This window comes from Bison bison, unplaced genomic scaffold (assembly GCF_000754665.1).
Source record: "Bison bison bison isolate TAMUID 2011002044 unplaced genomic scaffold, Bison_UMD1.0 scf7180017864029, whole genome shotgun sequence".
Lineage (NCBI taxonomy): Eukaryota > Metazoa > Chordata > Mammalia > Artiodactyla > Bovidae > Bison > Bison bison.
The window spans coordinates 4,614,267-4,628,632 of NW_011494601.1; the positions used below are offsets into that span (position 1 = coordinate 4,614,267).

General features: G+C 44.2%; 1 protein-coding gene across 7 annotated transcripts in view; it reads left to right on the top strand.

Annotated features, from left to right (window-relative positions):
- KCNMA1 (potassium large conductance calcium-activated channel, subfamily M, alpha member 1) overlaps window positions 1-14,366 on the top strand; it is a 772,904-nt gene that overhangs the window by 380,368 nt on the left and 378,170 nt on the right. For all 7 annotated transcript variants that reach the window (XM_010834186.1, XM_010834188.1, XM_010834189.1 and 4 more), the window contains exon 3: window positions 3,358-3,419. In XM_010834186.1, coding sequence (XP_010832488.1) covers window positions 3,358-3,419 — 62 coding nt within the window. The remainder of the gene's footprint in view (window positions 1-3,357; window positions 3,420-14,366) is intronic.

The following is a 14,366-nucleotide window of genomic DNA, read 5'->3' on the forward strand; positions in this document are numbered from 1 at the left end:
TGTTGTTCCATGTCCAGTTCTGACTGTTGCTTCTTGACGTGCATAGTAGCCTAGGATTCACCAGTTTAAGTGTTACTCCAGAAAAAGAGCATATTTTGTGACTCTAAGTGGGCTTCTTTCATTTTTCCTAAGGCCTTATGTGTAGCAAATGTGAAATAAATACTTAGATGAATATTTGGGTGTACTCTCTAACATAACCATTACCACTTAGGCTAAAATCTAGCCATTTTGTGTAGTTGGACTGAATTTTTTCATATTTAGAGTAGGGATCTCAGGCAATGAAAGATGCGAGAGAGAACTAGCCCTTTGAGAAGATTCATCTCTGTTGGGTTCCTGTTTTCATGGCCAAATCCAAAGGGTTGATTCCTTTTCTGCAGCACCTGGATCTGGGATGACAGTGTAATCAAGCCTGACAAAGGGCCACTTAGCAAGTTTGAAAATTGCATGCTTGGTTGCCTCAATAGAGGCAATTGATCAGAGATATCAGAGAGGCAATCTCCCCCCATTGATCACTTTAAGTCTGGAGGCAGGTGGGTGCAGGGTGGGGGTGGTGGGACAGTTTGGACACCCAGAACCTCATTGAGAGAAAGCCTTAAAGCCTTCCTGCTGAACATGTGGACCCAGGAATAGGTCCACTTCTCAGAATCTTCAGCTCCTGGGAGCTTTTGAGACCTTTTCCTCCTGAATTTTCCTCTCTCCCTGATCCTAACAGCAATGCTGATACTTGAGTTTGCATATGAAGAGGCTAGGAAGAGTGCTCCCCTCCAGTCACTGGCTGATTTGCTTAAATAAGCTACACATTTTCCACATCACAGAGGCCAAGCTGGGATATCTGGGATGCATTAGTGTCAGCTACTTTGTCCCCACCTCCTCTGCCCTGATGCTGGGAAGTCATCACCATTGCAGGATAGCTTAGATACTGAGCTTATTTCAGAATGATGTAGATAACGACTTGCGAGAATTTTATCCTTTCCTTTTTCTTTCCTCTTTCCTTCCTCTCCTCCTCTTCCATCCTTTCCCCTCAATCTCTCTCCAGCTTTAATGGCCTAGGCCTGGACAGCCACTCTGACAAAAGCTCTGCACTCAGAGGTGTGCATGCGCGCGCACACACAAGCACAGCCAAATTGATAGAAATTAATCTTGCGTCAACTGTTTATGAATGAAGAGGAGGGCCTTCCGCTCTGACGTGGCCACGCCCCTTCTCTTTGCTGCATTATGAGAATGAGGTCAGGGCCCGGAACTAACTGCTTATGTCTCTGAAATAGCAGCACAGATCAAAATTAATCTCAAGCTATTTGATTTGCTGCCTCATTCAGATAATAGAGGGAAGAGCAGAGGCCTGTTGATGTTTTTGTTTGTTTTTATGTATAACTGTGCAAGAAATTAATGAATGAATGTGTGAGGGGACTGAAGTGAGTCTGTTGGCAGGGGCGGGCGGAGGGAAGGGGCAGGGGGATTAGCCCTGGGCCACGGGTAATTACTGACAGACACAGCAGGAGTTTCCTTCAATTCAACTGGAGCCTGTTTTAGTTTTGAAAACAAAATGGAAGAATAAAGTGAGCGCCAGTAGTGTATTATTTTAATGCTTCCTTTCATAAGGAGAATTCGTCAGATGCTATGAAAGTACGTACTCCTTTTATAATGTCTGGTTGTTTCAACTGTCAGTTGTCTGCTTTGTAGCCCACCATCCATGGAATGAATGGACATAGCTCCACAAAATTTTATTATGTTTCAAGTGAATATCTATGCAGAGTTCAGTTTCTGTCAGCCTGTTTGACACTTGCATGTGTGCACACACACATACACATGACTCAATTATGTTTCATCATCACATACATCCAGATGCACATCCATCCACCTGCTGATGCTGCAGGGATGTCAGTTTGCAGGCAGGCTGAGGAGGCCGACACCTCCTGACACCCTTCACCCCGCAGTCCCTTTAGGATACTGGCACACCTGCCAGGCACTTATTTCACGCCCCACCCCCCACCCCCGCCTCAGGCATTGTATGTTGATGGTGTTTATTTTTTGTTCTCGAACTTCATTGTTGGCTCTTGGCATCTTTTTTATTTTTGTACATCCTTTTAGTTGCACTCCTAGTCTCCTTTATGAAAGAATAAATAAATTGGAACGTTGAGTGAGGACAGAAGCATCAGCCTCATCTGCTACATTTTCATTTGATAGACTTTAGCATGACAGGTATTCTTTGAAGGAGATGCCAAAACCGTCTTTTGTATCCGTGGTGATTAATTTTGAGTGAAGAGTATAAAGAAGAACAAGGGTTGTCATATACCTGGCCGATCATATTACCTAAGTTGGCTTCCTGCACTTAAACTATCTCCAGAATACTTGAGAAGTCGTATAACCACACGCTCATGCACACACACTCACACACACACACACGCACACACGCACAGGCAGTGAATATAGATATGCATGCATACGAGCACGCATGTATGGACATTTGTACAGACACCAAGTTTGTGCTTTTTGATTAAAATTTCTTGTATAGAAACTGAAAGTAAGTTAGTAAATTATTATTATTATTTTTTGTTAGTAAATTATTGTTTGTTAGGGATTGGGCTTCCCTGGTAGCTCAGATGATAAGGAATCTGCCTGCAATGCAGGAGACCCGTGTTTGACCCCTGAGTTGGGAAGATCCCCTGGAGAAAGGAATGACAACCCACTGTAGTATTCTTGCCTAATGAATTCTGTGGACAAACCATGGGGTTGCAGAGTCAGACACGACTAAGTGACTAACACTTTCACTTCACTTAGGATTGGGGGTAGGAACAGGTACTGGACATGAGGGATCTTACTGGGCTGTTGAAAATGTTTTGAAAGTAGATGAAATACTGGCTGCACAACTTGGTAAATTTACTCAAAGTTATTGAATTGTGCACTTAAAATGGGAGTGTTTATGGTATGTAAATTATCTCAGCAAAGCTGTTAAAAGTTGATATCCCTAACTTTGAGTTCTTTTAGGGCCTAGGTTACATATAATAGGAAAAATTGTATCACTGCAGTTGTTTTTACGTGCTCTTTTCCCACTGAGGTCTGTTGACTTCAGCTGTGGAGAAGTCAGACTCTGAGATAACAGGGCCAGATAAAACCTGGTGCCAGGGGATACAGAAGTGTGCCCTGACCTCTGTTGGCCAGCAGTGAGGTTGCTGTCCACTGTGATGTGAGGAGCCAACAGAAAGGGGGGGTCTGTGGGTGCAGCAAGGGGATGACACTGCCAAGCAGGCCCCTGATAGCACCATGTTTCCAGGCCGCAGGTGGGTGTTCCACAAAATAAATAAGTAAGCATCCCAGCGTTCAGCTCTTAAGTGACGGCGTTTTTCTCTTCTTTTGCAGGTTGTCTTAGTCTTTGCTCTCAGCATTGGTGCACTTGTAATATACTTCATAGATTCGTCAAAGTGAGTATTCAGTATGTTTTCTTGCCCTCTTTTCTAAAACAATCACAAACTTTTACATTGATCTTTAACACCAGCCTTTGCAAGAGCCTCCTTGAGTGTGGGAGACTTTTGGAGGAAGGCAGGGCTGTCTGTGTTAATTTTCTGAATGGGAAAGCAAGCTCTCATGAGAAAGACTACTTTGATTATACTGTCCTAGGAGGGTGAGAGAGGAATCTGGGGTCATCAAACTTTTTCGCTGGCTGTTACTGCTTTTAAAATAGCTGTTTCCTGGTGTGGTATTTGCGCTGAAGGTAGAAAGAAGTCAAGAGGTCTCTGATGTGAATTTGCAACCTCTGAGAGGGTCATGGTGTCCAACTGGTGAGGGTGTGAGCCATGCTTGCCATGGCAGTTTAGAATCCTTTTCTTATTAGGGTTGCCAATGCTTTGCTCTTATTGGAGGTCAACTTAGAAAGCATGATGCTATCCTTTGCACTGGCAGTTGAATAGTCAACTGAAGCATCGCTGGCTGGTGCTTCTTGACTCATGAAGGTAAGGAGATGGGACAGAGGAGTTTGTGATAACTCCCAGAGTGGAGGCCCACGGCTATCTGAGAATTCCTAGAGTGGACACTCATGCAGACGCCGGGGGTGCCAGCTGAGGGGACTGGTGCTCTGGGTGGGGTCTGTCTGTGTCACACACAGAAAAGGTTTTGTTTGAGGCAGAAGAGGGCGCTGAGCAAAGCTGCTCAGTGGTGGCCAGTTCTGCCCTGGTTCCCGCAGGTGTTGCCCCCACTCCCACTTGTACATCATTTGTTGCAACTGATCTGTCACAGGCTTGAAATTGACAGCATCTGGGAAACTGGAGCTGAGCTGGTTTGACTCCCTTCTGTGGGGACATGAACCTGACACCTGACGGTGGCCTTAGGCTCTTTGCATTGTCCACCGTGAGAGTGTTTTTGATTCCCTGAACTCTCAGCCTAGAACGCGGCGGTGCTAGAGTTTGATCTGAGGAAACCTGCTTGGTGTCCCTTTTGGCTCAAAGCCTGGTGTGCCTGAATTCTGAGTTTAGTGTTCTTTTCCTGTGGCTCAGGATGGTAGTAATTTCATGCATGTCTAAACTCTGAATTTCTCAGAGTTACTGGTCACCAGCCAAAGGATTTTGTGCATTTGGGTGCTGAGCCAAAATCATGTCAGGGAAGATAAAGAAAACATCTCCTCTCATCACCTGTCTCTGGGAATTGGCCATACCTAGAGTATCAGCGGTCCTTCAGCCCATCCACATGCACAAGGCTGGACTGCCCCCGCCCACCGCAGGTGGACTCTTAAAATGTTCTCCAGGATTGAGATTCCATGCACTTTTCCGTCAGCTCTTCCTGGCCAAGAGAGAAAAGAGCTTTTTAAGTTTGGAAAACTCCAACTGGCATGTCATCGAAGGTAAGCCTCATTTGAATATCTCCTCTTCATAATTCTGGATCATATTTGAATTGAACCGAATATCTTCTAGAGCCGCTTGTCTTATTTCTCCGTTTTCTCCCCCAGGGCTGAGGAGTGTTCTCAAAAGTCTTGGAGCACACCCTGTGTCGGCTTCCATGCAGGGCTCAGGAAGCAGTTACAGGCATGTAGTCTGTGAGCCCCAGATAGGCAAACCCTCACGTGGAAGTGAATGGGGTGATCGGTCAGAAGGACCTTGGCGCCTTCTTTCCTTGTCGCTCCTTTTTGGCTCCTCTGTGTTTCTCAGAAATAAAATGCTCTTGTAAAATGGGTTTGACTCGTGTCCTTTTTCACAGCGTCCACTGGGGAGTGGTCTTTGGCTCTCTCCGGTGTGGTGTTCTCAGCTCCAAGTGAGAGGCTGGAAGGGAATAGAATTCCCCAAGGCAGAGCCCTCTTTCCTGGATGCCCCCTGCACCACCTCAGTGTCCTTTGGATTTGGCTGTGATTCTGCTGAGCCTGGGAAAGCCAGCCCTGGGAACCATCTCTGGTTCTGGTTTCCTTCATGGACTTGCAAAGAGTCTATTCCGTGGATAGACTTCTGGTTCTGTGCTCAGTTTTTCCAAGCAAAAGTGCCAAGAATCTTAGAACCAAGACTGTCCTCACTCCCCCTGGGGACTATTTTAGCCTCATCCTAACGTCAGTCTTTCTTCTGTCACTAAACTGTGTGGTTGGCATAGCGAGGCTTTGTTTATAAGACGATCTTATGTTTATTTGTGTAGCCCTTTCTACTTTTCATTGGAATTACTGCATTGGGTTCTGAAGTCAAACCTCAGGAGTCTGTCTATGGGTGACCTCATCAGTACAGTCGATACCAAGGGTCTACTCTCTTCCTGGGGAAAGTCAGCAAAGATGCTCCCTGTGAGTAGGGAGACGAATTAAAGCAGAAGCAATAAGGTAACCTCCATGATAAGCCACAGATTCATTCCCAAGAATAAAAAGAAAGTCCATTAGACAAATTATAATTAAGCATAGTAAGCAAGATAAAAAGTTCTATCCACATATAAGATGCAAATGAGAAGCGAGTAAGAAAGCAGAATATAAATTCTTAAAGTGCATCCCTTTCATTCAAAACTGTCACCAGTTTTACACACTCGTGGTTTGCCTGGCCATCTGGGCATCTTGGAAAGAGAGCTTTAAGCATCTCTTGGAAGTTACGCTAAATCATCACCCTGGAAAAAAGTGCCTCGTATTCTTCAGATGAATTTCAGTTATAGTGTTTATACCCTTCGAGTAAATGGAAGACAATGCATAGGCTTTCCCTTGTGTGAACCTAATTGGGGAGACAATGAATGGTCCATGAAATGGCTTGTCTGAGTGAGTTTTAACCAAATGTTGGGGGGTGCTCAAGTTCAAGATGTGTGGCTCTCTGCACCTGGCCCTTTAAATCACGCAAGAAATACACGTTAATATAGAAAACAGGCTCCATTGGTCATTGTGGCTGACTCGGTGTCAAGGCAGGACAGTCAGTGCAGGTGGTATGAATAAACAGGCAGTTCAGATGTCGTCATCGGTGGGTTTATGATCTTCTTAACCTTTCAAAGCTTATTTCACCATCAAGAGGCAGTGGGTAAGTCATTTCCAAAGACGACTGCTACACTTCTTTCCTTTTCCATTGTTAAGCCAAGATGGATCCCCACACAGGTCTTTTTCATTCAGGGGTTTGGGAAGCCCTTCTCTGGGTTTAATTTTCTTAGGGTGGTCACCACAGAAGAACCACTTGTGCAGCCTCAAGTGATTACTATCTGCTTGAGACAGATTGTGCTCAGAGCTCCTGGTCTGGAAAGCCAAAGAGAATTACATGAAACCATGTTAACAGGTTTCATTACCCCAGCAGCAGTCTCTTAAGAAACCACCCAAGCAGAGGGAGACATTCCACCCAATGATTGGATGGACACAGAGAAGCATTAAGCCCACCGCACACAGTAATCCCACCTCCCCCCAAAACGTTAAATGGCCACACGAGGCAGATACTGTCCCAGAGAACTCCATTTCCTTTTCCTTCTTTTTTCTCCTCCTAGTTTTATTGAGATATGATTGATACACAGCCCCGTGTAAGTTAAGGTGTACAGCGTAAAGATTTAACTTAATGTACGTCATAAAACAGTTACCCCAGTAAGTTCAGTGAACACCCATTATCTCATATAGATACAAAATTAAAGAAAAACCATTTTTCTTCCTTGTGATGAGCACTCTTAGGATTGACTCTGTTAACGACTTTCATTCTTTAAAAGGCACCTGATTTAAGGCGCTTCAGCTCCTAATTCTGATGTCTCTCCATACCCACATCCCTTTTACTCCTACACACTCTGATCATCTGTGAAGCAAAGATTTTTTTTAAAAATTGTACAATGTAGTGAAAAGTGCCCCTGGACATCCCGTGGGTGATAATGTTACTGTTGCTGGTCCCATCCCTCTCTAGTTCCTCCCTTTGACGTGGAAACAGTAATTCTTCTCTAAAAAAAAAAAGACCCAAAGATGTCAGTGTGAGGGCAGGATCCACGGATTGCATAATGTATCCGTTCCTGCTGCTTCCTGCTGCTTCTAGAATTCCAAGGGAACTGAGGCTGAGACTCAGGGGCCTGGGTATTTGCCTTTTTTCCAAGGGCATTCTTGGAGAGATGACTCAACCTGTGTGAAGATATTTATTCCTGCGATTCGTGTTTAAACTCCACTAGTTCTTGCGTTGCAGTTAGGTGGATTATGAATATTTAACGTTGCACACGCTGAAAATGAAGGTCAAGTCCTGCTCACTGGTGACTTCATTGCTGGCTTGCGTCTCTAAAAAGGCAGGCTACCTGCTGTGAGCAGAGTAAGGCTGAAAGGTTATGCATTGTTAAAAATTTCCTTAATGACTTTATCTGTTCCAGAATGGCTGGTGCACAGTGAGGGGCACCTGCTGATTTCATCGGTCTTTGCTCTCTGCTTCTGGTGTCAGAAGTGCTGTTCCGGAGGGTTGTGGACATTGGGCGGCGGGGGGTGGGGATGGCAGCACATGTTTTGGAGAGCGTCTGATCCAAGGGCCAGATTCCAGGAAAACAGTGGTGTTACGATGTGAAAACAGCCTTCCCCCAATTCATTCACTTTATATTCAGTTCATTCATTCGAGACAACTTCATTGTGATCATGATGAATATTTTCCACATGGTCAAATTGCTTATGGTTACGTATGGTTATTGACCAGACTGTTTTCATAGTCTCTAAAAATAGCACGGGCATCATTGATGTAATGGGGATACCCAGAGCTTTAGTAGAACTGGCTAGTTACTCTCCCATTTTACCTACCTACCTGAATCTTTACACAGCCAGGCCTCTAATCCCTTTGCCTAGAAATTCTCCTTAAAAGGAGAGAGAGGGCAGAGGAACGTTCACTGATCCTGTGCTGTGTGCTGAGGTAAGGCGCTAAGCCCTTCAAAATTAATTATATGTGCAGTCTCATTGAATTGTCCTGACAACTTGATAGGGTGGGGCCTGTGACCTATTCCACTTTACAGATGAAACTGCAGTATTTTGCCCAAAACCACGTAGCTAGTAAATCCTGGAGCTAGGATTTGAATCCACACATCTAAAGTCACCTCACTTGCAAGTCAAGGAGTAAAATTCCAGATGTGGAAGTGTCTGCGTGGATTCAGTAGATATTACAGGAGAGTTCACATAGCCTCGTCCTGCCAACTCATCTGTCTTGTTTCTTGTTTCATTTTCCATCTCCCCATTCCGCACCTTTGGGGCCAAGTCTGCAAGGCAGCCATGCTTACAAGGGTCCTGTGAGCTTCCTTACTGAGACATGGGGTGTTTGGACCATGCACTGTCTGATGTGTGTTTGAGCCTTGATTCATTCTAAACTATGGCTCAAAAAAGAATGTCTTCTCTTTCAGTCAAGAGGCAGCATTTTGTGATGGAATAAGATCAAGTTAGCAAAGAACAAGGAAAGCTGATTGTTTCTTAAAGGCCTGTCCCACTAATTGAATTATTTCCTGGTGGAAACCCCCTTTGCCCTCCCATCCTTACCTAGGTCTCTGAGCCTGTTATTTGGCAGGTTAAGAGGAGATAACCAGAGAGGCTCTGCTTCCCCATTAGTTTCTTTTATCTCTTTAGAGGGTTTCAGGATAGAGTTAATCTGTTACAGTTCTGCGTCAGAGTTCGTTAGAGCATTATGTGTACATCAAACCGGTGGACTTTAGGAAAATTTGATTCCAAGTAGGTTTCTGTGTAGGTCTTTGAAACCGTGTAAGATATCTAGCCTCCAGCTCTGGGCTTGTTATTGCCCATCCCACACACAGGTGTTGACCTTGAGCAGGCATCTGGGAGAACTGTGAGGCCAATGTACGTTACTCCCAGAACAGTACGCTGGGACCTGTAAAGGAGCACGAATGCTACTTTCCTTGTCGCCAGTAGCACACCCCCCGTCCCCACAGCAGGAGCAGCTGGGCAGCCTGTGGCACCGCAAAGGAAGCTCACCATTTATTCTGGACCCAGCTCCTTTATGGAACCTGGTCCTTCTAGGTAACGTTCTGAGAAATTGGCTCCAGCTCCCCACCTTCATGCCCTTTTCAAGACATCGTGACATGCATTTAAACCTTTGTGGAGGAAGTCAGCACAGATCCCTGTGTGTGTGAAGCATCTCCCTATTTTTCCCTTTTCCTTTTTAAATACTCCCCCCAATTTTCTCCATCCCTCACTGACATTTTTATTGCCAGGCTTTGGTTTGGAAAATTATGGGTAGGGAAAGTTCAAGGGCAGGATGTTCAGAACAGCACTGCACATCTGTGAAGGGAACACAACAGGAGAGCCAGCAGCTGTTGAAAGAATGGCATGTCAGATGGTGGAGGGGGCCAGCCCACAAAAAGAGGGCTGGGGGAAAGGAGACGCCTTAGGGGCAAAGAGGCTGTAAATAACTCCCAATGGGAAGTCCTGTCCTCGTTCGCAATTTAACCTTGAATAGTAACCCTCAATTCTCGGACATGGTTTTTGCAAATTGCCCTTTTTATATCAGTGGGCTGTAAGCCTGGTAGAGAAGACAGGTGGAGAATATGCTGAGAGGGTAAGCGACCTTGTTCCTTCCATCTTCCACACTGCACAAGGGTCTAGGCTTTCTCGCTTGCTACTCACTGTGTAGGAGATGCAGAGGTACCACGGGCAATAGCAGCTAGAAACGTCAAGGGAACTGCTTATCTTCAGCATTTCCTGGGGCAAAAATCAAGGGCTGTTAGGAGTGGGAAGGAAGATGGAGCTAGACCTTCCAGGTTTGCTGCAAAAGACAGCTTTAGAGTAAAATGCTGCAACTTGCCAAGGCTTCAGAGTTCACCCAGTAGAGTTTACCCGGAACGGAGTTCACTGTTCTCTGTGCCTCAGCATCCTCTCCTACCGACTGAGAGCTACGTGACCTTCTTGTGGTCGCCCCACCAACCGCAGATAGAACTAGAGCCAGAAGTCAAAGTCCTTCCCTCCCAGGCCAGGCCCTTTTCTACTTGATCTTTTGGTTACTAAATAAAAGATAAAGATGTGACAGTGTTATTCAGTGAATAGCAGAAGCGATAATGACTTTTTACACAATTCTGGACTTTCAGGCTGTTATCTTGGGGGAAATGTTAGGGATGTGGAAAAGAACAGAGATAATCCCAGGTGGAAAAGAGCAAACCCAGCCAGCTGGGTGCTTGGGATTAGTTTATTTCATTCCCATTGGCATGAGGCGTTGAGTTTCTTAAATTTAAGATCCTGCCTTTTCTTTCTGTGCTTGTGTGTACTGTTTCAGAAAGGAGGTTAGAGTCCAGCTCTGTTGTGGGAGGTTGACAGGGCTGAATGCATTGGTCTGGCCTGTTTGGAATTTGTTACACATAACTTTTGAGTACATTTTGCCCCACTGCTCATTTGTTTCCTCTGTGAAAACACTATCTCGTAACTGTGTCTATAAATCCATATGTACTCTACTCTCCAAAATTAGAATGAAGTATTTCTTCTCTTTTCACTACTCTCTAGAATTTAAAAGAAAAACTCAGATTATCTGACCCTCCTTTAGGCCTCTGGCTTTAAAAAAAAAAAAAAAAAAGGAAAGGAAAGAATAATTATTTTAGGGCAAATGAAGAAGATGCATTCCCTTTCAGACCCAGTTAGTTATTTATGTCTTCTGCAACTAGGGTGTGTTTATACCACCAGAGGGCTGGATTGTCTCCCCATTGCCCAGCTCTGGTCCTTTACCTAAAGTCACAGCCAGGCATGCATTCAGCAACTGCTGAGAGATCAGTGTGAAAGCCAGCTGGAGGGAAAGATTAGAGTTCAGAACAGTTTGATCCAAATACAGGGGCAGAACACATGCTTAACACAACCGTGGTTGCTCTGAGGTGTGGTGTTGACTGGTACAGCTTCATCATGGGGTTTATGGGCTGCAGACAGGAATGGAGATGTGACCTCTGCCTCTTCTTTTATTTCTCTTGTCCTTCTTCCTGACAGCCTGACAAAAGGAAGCTTTGGGGAGACCCTGGTCAGTGATGAGTCATTTGTGGAGTAAAAATAGAGTCCCTTGCAGCAAGGATGCCCTTGGGACTTTTTGGATATACATGTCACTGTTCCCAGAATTTGGGAGAAGGAAGTGTATATGTTTGTGTGTGGGTGTGCATGCACATGTGTATATAGGAGACAATCTTGTCTCACATATAAATGAATGGGAAAGTATAGCATGGAAGGATTAGCCCCCAGTCTCATCATAATAACAGAGATGGGCTGAAAGCCGTGTACCTAACTTAAAGGTATCAATCAGGAACTCTTTGTGACCCCATGGAATATAGCCCACCAGGCTCCTCTGTCCATGGAATTCTCCAGGCAAAAATAATAGAGAGGGTAGCCATTTCTTTCTCCAGGGGATCTTCCATTTCCTTCTCCAGGGGATCTTCCTGACCCAGGGATGAAACCTGAGTCTTGTGCATTGCAAGCAAATTCATTACTGTCTGAGCCACCAGGGAAGCCCATCGGTCGAGTCATAGATGTCTATTAAGTACTGACTATACGTGAGGTATTTTTCTAGATACTGGTGGTTTCAAATACTATGTATGAAGCTAGATTTTTTCCATTGAGCTTTTTAAATTATAAATATTTTCACAAGGGCATGGCCATAAATATAGGAAAAATAAGGTAACAAAACAAGATAACCAGTGAGATATCACTAGGCTCTATGTCATCAGTTTCTAATAATGAGCTTTGTTAACAACAAGAGCTGAAGTTTCAGAAGCTGAAAAGGTAGCTGGGTTTTATAGGGTGTTTGGCTCTGGGGCGATTTTGTGTTGAGGAAACAGAAAGCTCAGTCCCCCCTACCAACTCAAGTAATCCATAAAAGGGGCTCTTATTATGGCATGTGCTTTTGGGCTTCTTGGATTTTCTTTTCAGTATGTACCGAGTCCAGTGAAGCCCTGCCTCGAAATTGGCCACTGAGATTAAGAATTGAGAATGCTTTCAGGATGGCAGAACAGAATCTGAAAAGCAAACTGTCCCTGGTGGCAGTAATACTCTTCTCCAATTGTGTGTGGTGACAAACTTTTGGACACTTCTACTTAGAAATATCCAGAAGTGACTGGATAAAAGGCATCTGTTCCATCTTTTTGAAACTGAGGCCTGGGTATAACATTCCTTACAGGGGCCTCATCTATGAATTTGCCACATGCAGAGCATCCATAGAGATGGTGGGAGACAAAAGTCATGGCTAAGGAGCTGGTGCTACGGGCAGACCCACCACGGCTCAACCTGGGATGCTGGTCTGGAGACTAGCATTTGCCTGGAGGGCTGCCCTGTGATTTCCATGGGCTCTGGGTGCTTTCGCATTCTTAAGTCCATTTCTCTACAAAAATACTAAAAGTTATGTTTTACTACTGTTTTTCTATAAAGATAAGTATAATCCAGGCTAGAGTCCTTATGACATGTTCATTATTATTTTTTTCTTCTGATTTTGAAGAAATTGGGTTTTTGCAGCAGTGGAGATAGTAAAACATTATGCAAATATAAAGTGATTTTAGACACGTGTACCCCAATGTTCATCGCAGCACTGTTTATAATAGCCAGAACTCAGCCATTTTTGTGGGTCGCTGGAAGCATGGTGGGCCCTCGGCACTGTGTCTGCGGTGCCTGATGGAGAATTTGGCTCCCTTCCCTCCCTCCCTGTCAGCCCCAACCGTCTGGAAAATTTCACAGATAAGAAAACATGCCCAGAGACAGATGCTTTATACCACAGCCCTCCCGGTGTCATCTAATTGTTTCAGATGAGAAAATAAAAACAAACATTCCATTTCAAACCGTGTCTTATGACTTGGCTTTGGGCAATAGTAATGTCATTTGATGTCATTTAATAAAAATGATCCCTATAGATATGTCCATTAAAAAAGAAAAACGTAATAGTCTTGCTTTTCTGTTGTTTTGAAGACACATGTGCTTTGTCCATCCTTATATCTGAAAATGAGCCTCTCCAGTGTAAGAGATCTGTTCACTGAAAGTGCCACAGTCAAAAATGAACATTTCCTGCATTGAGGTGTTCAAGCTCAAGTGGAAAGGGGTGGGCAGATGTTAGAAATGAGGCTAGCAGATATGCGAGGACCAGGATGAGCTGAGAGCCTGAGCCATCCCTGAAATAACTTCCCACCTGATTGTCCCCAAGCAAAAATGCAGACTTGTGTGGGCAAATCTTCCCTGTTTCAAGAAAAAGAGAAGAAACTGGGCTTTCATGTTGAATCTCCAGTTTTAAATATTGCCCATGACTCTACCACTTTTAAAGTACTCTACAGGCCAAACAAAACATCTCTGTAGGCCGTTTTCAATCTCTCTTCTAAACGGTCTCTCTTTCTGGTCTTGAATTAGCTCTGATCCCTGACTGCCAGAAAATATTCTTAACTCTTGGTCTTCTGACTCCCAAAAAGGGGCCCTTCTCTTTCCATGGTGAGCAAGCCCCAGCTTGTTTCCCATTTAACATGTTTCCAAATGGTGCATAAGAGAATGTCCACCTTTCTCTAGACAAATACTGTATGTTGCAGCAACAAATCACCCGCAACTTACTGTAAATCCCCAAAGACACATATCAGTAAGTCTACATCATCCCTGAAAATAACATCGTTAGGACCTCATAAACATACACTCTGTTTATTTAAGAACTGCAAGAGCTTTTTAAACATGGTTGCTAAGTCACAAGAGTCTATTTTCCAGGACATAAATGGAAACGAACATAACCCCCTTAAATTGTCAGATTATTTATAAGAAATAAAGGTCCAAATCTCTCTGTTCTGCTGGTGTATTACTTCACCGAAAGAGAGTTGGCTATACTAAGTGTGTCGGTGATAATTGCTCAAGATTATTTTCTGACAAATGGGCACATTTGAAACTTGGTTTAATCTTTAACATATGTTGGCATAAAAGCATGGGTTAACATAGATAAACCCTGGGTGTAGTTTCATCAACCTTAAATTTCCCAATTTGCCGAGCATTAGGGTCAGCTCGTGAAATTCTTACA